Genomic DNA, 8,333 nt, shown 5'->3' on the forward strand with positions numbered 1-8,333 from the left:
TTCTATAATGCTGCTGGAAAGTGCTGTGACCTTCCCTGCTGATGACTGTCAGAATATCAGACACCGGGAATGGAAAAGCCAGCTTGCGTGCTTGGAAACAATAAGGAAGAATATGACATAAGTGACTCTAAGAAACATGGTTCAGGCACAAACTCTAGGCTCTTCTGTTACTTCTCGGGGATCTCTAGCTTTTAAAGCTGGGGCTGAGAATCCTGCTCCCAAATTTTTAACCAGGACCCCGGCAAAAGTTTCTAGCAGTTTAAATGGCAGTAAAAGCCTGAATGCTTCAAATTAAGCTAGTGAAAGAACTGTTCTCCTTAAGAAGGTTTTAAAGTCAGATTTTTTGCTCATCCAGTATTAAACAAAATATATTAGAAGAATTTATCTAGGAGACCTAGGAAGGCAGTCTTGAGTCATCATTTCAGGAGAGACAGTACCCAAGCACGTGAGCCAACTGGAGCCACTGTCTGGGAGGGACAGGAGTGGTGCCCAGGCTTGGGCACTTTCTTCCAGAACCATCCTACCATCAAGGAGGTGATGAAAGGCTCAGTTAAACATTCTCTGCCGCAGAATGGGCTTCTAGCCTCGGAGGCTCTTCCACGCACCTGACTCTACCTACTGATGGATCACCAGAGGCCAAATTACCCTGTGATGGATCACCAGAGGCCGAATCTTGCTTTCCAACCTCTCTGCAACATTCTTATAACTTCTGCTTAGGTAATGTTTTTGAAAAGATGGGGAAGCTGGGCTCTCTTCCAGGTCTTCCTGGGTTTCACAATGTGCTGCTCTTGTGAAGTTTCAAAACTCAAGCACACCCCTAGTCAAGTGCACAGGACCCCAAATTCACTGACGTGCCAGGCAGGCATTACCACCGGGTTAGCGGGGTGCAGGGGCTTCTGGGCTTGCCTCTTGCCCCGCTGCCAGCACGGCTAACCCTGAAAGGAGAGAGATTTACTAAACCCCGCCTCCAGTCCCTTCCCCATACCACTGATTGGCCTCTAGACCTTCGGTGTTAACGCCCAGGCCAGCGGTTTCGAGCCCAGTTAGGAGGGGGCCCGGGGGGTCCGGCGGCTGTCCAGAGGGGTCACTATGCCCGCCACAGCCGCCACCGTGGCCCGAGCGCAGGTGGTCCTTGAGCGTCTGCTTGTAGCGGAAGCTCCTGCCGCACTCGGCGCAGGGGTAGGGCCGCTCGCCCGTGTGGATGCGCTGGTGTTTCATGAGGTGGTGCTTGCGGATGAAGCTCTTGCCGCAGTGCGCGCAGCTGAAGGGCCGCTCGCCCGTGTGCAGCCGCCGGTGGTTGAGCAGGTGCTCCTTGCGCATGAAGCTCTTGCTGCAGTCAGGGCAGGGGTACGGCCGCTCGCCCGTGTGGATCATCTGGTGGCGGATCAGGGCCGAGTGGCCGTTGAAGTCGATGCCACACTGAGGGCAGGAGAAGGGCCGCTCCTGCGCGTGGCCCCGCTGGTGGAGCAGCAGGCTGATCTTCAGGCTGAAGCTCCGGCCGCACTGCGCGCACCGGAAGGGCCGCTCGCTGGCGTGGGCTCGCCGGTGGCTGGCCAGGCGCGCCTGGTCGGCGAAGCGCTTGGGGCAGTCGGGGCAGGGGAACGGGCGCTCGGTGCTGTTGTGGACCCGAAGGTGGTAGGTGAGTCTGGACGGGTGAGTGAAAGTCCTGGCGCAGTGCGGGCAGGTGGGTGGCCTCTCGCTGGCGGGCGGCTGGGGGCCGCGGTCGGTGTGCAGGGGAAAGTGCCTGGGGCCCTGGGCACAGGGGGCCGGGCGCTCCCCCGCGGGGCCGCATTGGTGCGTCAGCAGCACGTCTTGGCTGAGGCTCTTGCCACAGTGGTGGCACGAGAACACCTGCTCCCCGGCCGGAGGCGGGAGGGGGTAGCTGCCCAGCTGAGTGAAAGTCACTTGTCCCTCAGAGGCTTCGGCCAGGTCGGTGGCTGGACGTCCAAACGGCGCCATGGGCGCAGACTGCGGGCTTTTGAAGGCCACGTCGGGAAACGTATCCTTAGCTGCTGCTGGTGGAGAAGAGAAGGTGACGGGCATCTCGGGGCACAGGGAGGCTCTGGCGAGGCCTTCAGCTTTGATGACAAGCTCTTCGTCTGAAAGAAAGGACTCAGAGTCACACCTGTCGACAACAGGTGTCCCAGCAACTCTCCTGTGTCCCTGCCCAGCTCTGACAGGCTGCTCTGAGCTCCTCATTGGCCCAGATAAGGAAGTCAGTGGAGGGCTGAGATAATAACCAGGGTGTCTGTAGTCCCTGAGGCCAATCGTCGGAGAATTTACTACCGAACCTCTTCAGCACTCCCCGTTTGGACAGGAAGAACCCTGGCATCAATCTTCCCAGCATTACTTTCATTATGATTCACCTCTGCTCACAGGCTCTGAAATGTTCTCTGTTGCCTATTGTGATTAGGCCTAAAATCATGTATTTATCTAATCTTGTTCCTTTGTATTCTGCCAGGTAAGTCCTTCACTATAGTTAGCTGTCTCTTTACTTTCCTGGAAAATAAAGTACACATTTCTGCTCATATGTCTTTGATCATTCTGCCCTCCCTTTTGTAGAATGCATCTCCTCTCTTCCCATCTTCCCAGATTATACCCAATCACATAGTACCAATTTTCTAAGGCCAATTCTAGCTTCACATCCTGGCTTGCGGGGATCTTAGTTCCCCAACCAGGGATGGAACCCAAGCCCCCTGCAGTGGAAGCGCAGAGTCCTAATCACTGGACCGCCATGGAAGTCCCTTCGCATCCTTCTTTAGGCCTTATCTAAATACCTAAACTAAAACTGATGTGATGTTCTCTGAACTTCTTATTTCTTGTATACAAGTCATCCATCCCACTCACCCTTGACATTTAATAATAGGCATGCCTAGCACTGATATGTGTGTCCCCAATATAAACTTCTTGAAGAGCAGAAACTGTCTTTTTTTTTTCCCCAGGGTCTAAGCACAGAGCATAGAAGTTAAACAGGTTGCATTAAGTTGCATAAACGATCATGTCTCTTCTGACCTTGAGATTCTCTTCTGGTTCAGATGGCAAAATACAGATGGTGCTAAATGTCTTAGAAGATGCATGTTTCTTCTCATGTTACTGTTCTTCCTGAGGGAGAGCTCTTCATTAACATTCCCATTTGTGCCTCTCCCAAGACACTGCTGTCTCCACTGCTTGTCTCTCCCACCCCCTAGCTTTGTTCTGTCCTTTCTGCATGCTCTTCAAATGTTCTGTCCTTCCCCATACTCGTACTTCTGGTGCATCTGTATGCACTTGTTTTTCTTCCTCAGACACTTCTAATTTGTCTTTACACTTAAGAGTATGTTTTCTCACTTAAAATGTATCTTGGTTTGATTTCCGTTTCATTTCTAACTTACTTGAACATGCTTTTTTCCCCCTTTTCCTCATTCCTCACCCACTTCCTTGCATCCACAACCCCACTTCCTCTGCCGTTTCTTCTCAGTGGTCCTGGCATAAGCTGGGTCTGGGCGCCTCAGTACTCACCGGCATAGGTGCTTTTGCACATGTCACTCTCCTTGGGCTCCTGTGGGGTGCCGACCTGGGTCTCTTCCTCTTGTTTAATCCAAGACAGAATATCCGATGTTGAAATGCCAGGCTCTGTTTGTGGGGGAAGAGAATGGCCTTCAGGGCTTGACTCAGAAAGTGGAAATAATCATGTTGGTTTGCTGAATATTACATTTTCCCAAATATTTATCTCTAATTAACTATAACAACAAAATGAAACTAGCCTTTTAAAAAATGCATATAACATCTAGAGAACCAGTTCAAAATGAAACCAAATTTATGAATCTTTACATGATAGACTCACCTTGATTCACTATTTTCGGTGAGCCCATTTCAAAACAAATCAAAATTTTTATATTAGAGATGACACTCTGAAATAATCTAGATTCAATAGTACCTTTCATTTCATTAGCACACTTTCAAAGTATTTTCACCTTTTTCTCTCACAGCTTTTTTATGAAATAATGAAGCAGGGAATATTTTCTCCATTTAAGTAGGGGGGGCCCTCAGAGGTTAAGTAAACTGCCAGTAAGGAAGTATTTACAGTGAAAAGCTATATTATCAAAGATTTGCTTTAGGGGCTTCCCTGGTGGCACAGTGGTTGAGAGTCTGCCTGCCGATGTAGGGGACACGGGTTCATGCCCCGGTCCAGGAGGATCGCGGCTGGGCCCGTGAGCCACGGTCGCTGGGCCTGCGCGTCCGGAGCCTGTGCTCCGCAACGGAAGAGGCCACAGCAGTGAGAGGTCCGCGTACCACAAAAAAAAAAAAAAAAAAAAAATTGCTTTAAAATACAACAAAAAAAAAAAAAGATGAACCGAAAACTTAAAAAAAATGTTAATTTGAAAACAAATACAGGGACTTCCCTGGTGGCACAGTGGTTAAGAATCCGCCTGCCAATGCAGGGGACATGGGTTCCATCCCTGGTCTGGGAAGATTCCACATGCCACGCAGCAACTAAGCCCGTGCGCCACAACTACTGAGCCTGCGCTCTAGAGCCCACGAGCCACAACTACTGAGCCTGCATGCCACAACTACTGAAGCCCACGCACCTACAGCCCGTGCTCCACAACAAGAAAAGCCATCAGGATGAGAAGCCTGTGCACTGCAACAAAGAGTAGCCCCCGCTCGACGCAACTAGAGAAAGCCCACGCACAGCAACGAAGACCCAACACAACCAAAAATAAATAAATAAAATTGATCCTTTAAAAAAAAAAAAAATTCCAGAATTACAAAGTTAGGTTTAAGCACAGATCTGACTGCTCAGAAACATTTTTCAGGTTCCCAATTCTGGGTTCTTTCCAAGAGATCATATTACTTCTACTTATTAATGATATAGGTTATTGTTTCCTGAACACTGGGAGTGGGGAGAATAGTATTTGCAAGTCCCTCAGGCCTTGGGGATTCTTTTGGAAAGAAAAAAAGAACAGCCTCTAAAGGCTTTGCACATAACATGCCTCATTTGGTCAGTACAGAAACAGCTGTGCTTGCTATTCCAGCCGAGGTCTATATAGCCTTTTTTGGCCTAAAAGGACAAGCTGGCACGCTGACAGGGTCCAGAGAGTAAATTCAAACTCTCTATATTATTTATGAAAAAAGCCTTGTATGAAGGTTATGGTTTTATTCCTAGCAAATGAACAGAACTCGGTGTTTTGTTTTTTTTAGAACTCAGTGTTTTGCTCAATGCCTTTCAAATCTGTTAGAGACCACTGAAATCTAAAGTCACACCCAAAGGAGAAATAAGAGGTTGGACAAGGCTAAGGCCCAAAAGACTGTCAGGTTACGCAGACAGACGGAAAAATACAGGTTTTTGCACACGTGGCAGTTTGTCTTTCCAACTTCCTACTTTGAGCTACAAGGCTGAAGTGTATTAACCATAATCCAACCTTATCTTTTTTTCTCCAAGATTTTATAAACACACACATATATAAACAGGCAGTGAGAGACTGAATGTAAGGAAGTGGATCTTTTAACAGACATCCAAAGGATGAACTGTCTATTCATCAAAAATATGAGACTTTTAAAATGCTTAATTGCTTCATTCGTCAATTTTCTGAATAATGAGTTAGTGCTCTAGAACCACCAAATGTGATTCAAGTGGTTTTGACTCTTTTCTTTAGCTTATCATTATGAACTCATAGAATGCTATACACTGGATGAGTTTCAATCCATTGCAGCCATTATTTTTTTAACCATTTTTTAAATTGAAGTATAATTAATTTACAATGTTGTGTTCATTTCAGGTGTACAGCAAAGTGATTCAGTTATACATATATATGTATATATTTTCAGATTGTTTTCCATTATAGTTATTACTGAATATAGTTCCCTGTGCTATACAGTAGGTCCTTGTTGTTTATCTATTTTATATATAGTAGTGTGTATGTGTTAATCCCAAACTCCTAATTTATCTCCTCCTCCTCTCCCCCCGCTATCTCCTTTGGTAACCTTAAGTCTGTCTGTGAGTCTATTTCCATTTTGTAAATAAGTTCAAGTCATTATTCTTTTTAACGCTCAAATTGTCCCTTTTTTGGCCAAGGGGAGCCCCTTCAGATCAGTTCTATATCTTTTCACATCATCAAACATCTAGTTTCCTTTATTTCTAGTATGACAAACTAGAGCAGGTCCATCTTGTACATTTCCTGCTCCAAGCACACAATCAATAATCTCTCTGAGAAACGGGATTTAGAGACAACAATCTGGATGATAAGGATGCTAACTGCTAATAGGTTGTCACTGCTTCTAGGTCTTTTCAATGGACAAAGCTATAAAATACATACCTTTTAGAAAAAGGAAAGTGTCATGAGTTTATATTAATATTTATGATTCATATTTAAGATTACAGGGTTTTAATTAAATCCTTGGATTTTATGCTTGTATCTTTTCTCTCTTATCCTGAGAATCTTGGTTCCTAATGACACTACATAATCTTTGCTTTATCTGAATGTACATTTCAAAATAATACTAATATTATTAACAAAAATATGGACTCAATTTAAGATTTTATTGTGGTATACAGTTTAGTTATTTCAGTGTGTGTTTGATTTTTACTTTTTTTTTTATGTAAGATACTTACAAAGCTCCAAAATCAAAACTATAAAATAAGGTACATTCAGAGAGGTCTAGCTTCCATCTCTAATCTCTCCCTCCCTGTATAGGCAGCCATTCTCATTGGTTTTTGTTTTACTCTTGCATTGTTTCTTGGAAAAATATAAACAAACATATATACATCTTTGTATTTTCCCTCTTTATGAGGTATACTACACAAACTGTCCTGTACCTTCATTTTTTACTTAACAATATATTCTGGACATCTGTCTGTAGCCGTATACAGAGATCTTTCTCATTCCTTTTTGTAGCTGTACCATTGTTTATTCAAGAGTCTCCTACTGATAGGCATTTGGATTCTTTCCAATCTTTTGTTACAATATTAGTCAGCAGCCAACCATAAAAGCTATGGAGGACTAAAAGAACAAGCCAGTTCTCCAGAAATGCGAGTGGCTATTGTTATTACAGCCACTGGCTCAGTATGTCTTCACTGAACTTGGGGAACCCCAGGAAGGTAACCCTTCTTTTTGAATAATGATGCTAAAGTTCCTCTGGTCATTTAACTTACTGGATCAGTAAAACTAAGTAAATATTTATTTTATCAAATAATTGGGTCTTAGCACTGTTGTAACTGAATGCGTGTAATATGGTTGTGTCTACTACATTTGGTGGGGGTGGTGGGGGTGTATAACTGAGGACCTTTTGGAAGTGAAATAAAAGGAGCAGGAGTACTGGAATACTCAGGTGGCCTCATGCAGTCACCTGCCTGGTGACAGTAGGGCAACTACTGGCCCAGTCACCACAACAGCACTCAGAGTACATCTGCACAGGCCTGAGGAATCCCAACAGTGGATACTTAAAGAGACACAAATGAAAGTAAAATCATTGTTTCCTGCAAGCAGCAGGCTTTGGAGAAAGCCACAGAAGAGAGAAAAACTGATAATAGTGATCAGGTAAGAGGAAGTTGATAAATGCTGAGGTTTTAGGTTTGAGGGGTAGTTCAAATAGAAAGGCTGATCCCAAGAAAACATAAAATTTTAATATCTACACTGGTTGAATGTTATTTTAGCTATGAGGAAATCTTATTGTATGTGTGTGTGTGCGTATGGTTTAAACAGGTAAGGCCCCACACTGTCTGAAAAGGAGCTGGAACCTTGAGGTTCTGGGATGTATACAAAGGTATTATAAACTAAGTGAGTTAAAACAAGTGCTGAGGGACTTCCCTGGTGGCACAGTGGTTAAGAATCCGCCTGCCAATTCAGGGAACATGGGTTCAAGCCCTGGTCCGGGAAGATCCCACATGCCGCGGAGCAACTAAGCCTGTGCGCCACAACTACTGAGCCTGTGCTCTAGAGCCCACGAGCCACAACTACTGAAGCCCGCATGTCTAGAGTCCATGCTCCGCAACAAAAGAAGCCACCGCAATGAGGAGCACATGCACCACAGTGAACAGTGGCCCCCACTCACTGCAACTAGAGAAAAGCCCACGCGCAGCAACTAAGACTCAATGCAGCCAATAAACAAATAAATAAAATTAAAAGAACAAAAAAAAACTGGTGCTGAGATTTGCAGCAACATGTATGCAACCAGAGATTATCATGTTAAGTGAAATAAGTGAGAAAGAGAAAGACAAATACCATATGATATCACTTATATGTGGAATCTAAAATGTGGCACAAATGAACCTATCTAGAAAACAGAAACAGACTGAGACATAGAGAGCAGACTTGTAGTTGCCAAGGGGGAGGGAAGAGGGGAGGGGGAGGGGA

General features: G+C 45.1%; 1 protein-coding gene across 1 annotated transcript in view; it reads right to left on the reverse strand.

The window, feature by feature from the left end:
* Positions 1-954: 954 nt before the first annotated feature.
* ZNF398 (zinc finger protein 398) overlaps positions 955-8,333 on the reverse strand; it is a 23,390-nt gene continuing 16,011 nt past the window's right edge. Inside the window, exons 6-7 of the mRNA XM_007469857.1 lie at positions 3,499-3,612; positions 955-2,099 (exon numbers count right to left, since the gene is read on the reverse strand). Of these exons, the coding sequence (XP_007469919.1) occupies positions 955-2,099; positions 3,499-3,612 (1,259 nt within the window). The remainder of the gene's footprint in view (positions 2,100-3,498; positions 3,613-8,333) is intronic.

This window comes from Lipotes vexillifer, unplaced genomic scaffold (assembly GCF_000442215.2).
Source record: "Lipotes vexillifer unplaced genomic scaffold, Lipotes_vexillifer_v1.1 scaffold472, whole genome shotgun sequence".
Classification (NCBI taxonomy): domain Eukaryota; kingdom Metazoa; phylum Chordata; class Mammalia; order Artiodactyla; family Lipotidae; genus Lipotes; species Lipotes vexillifer.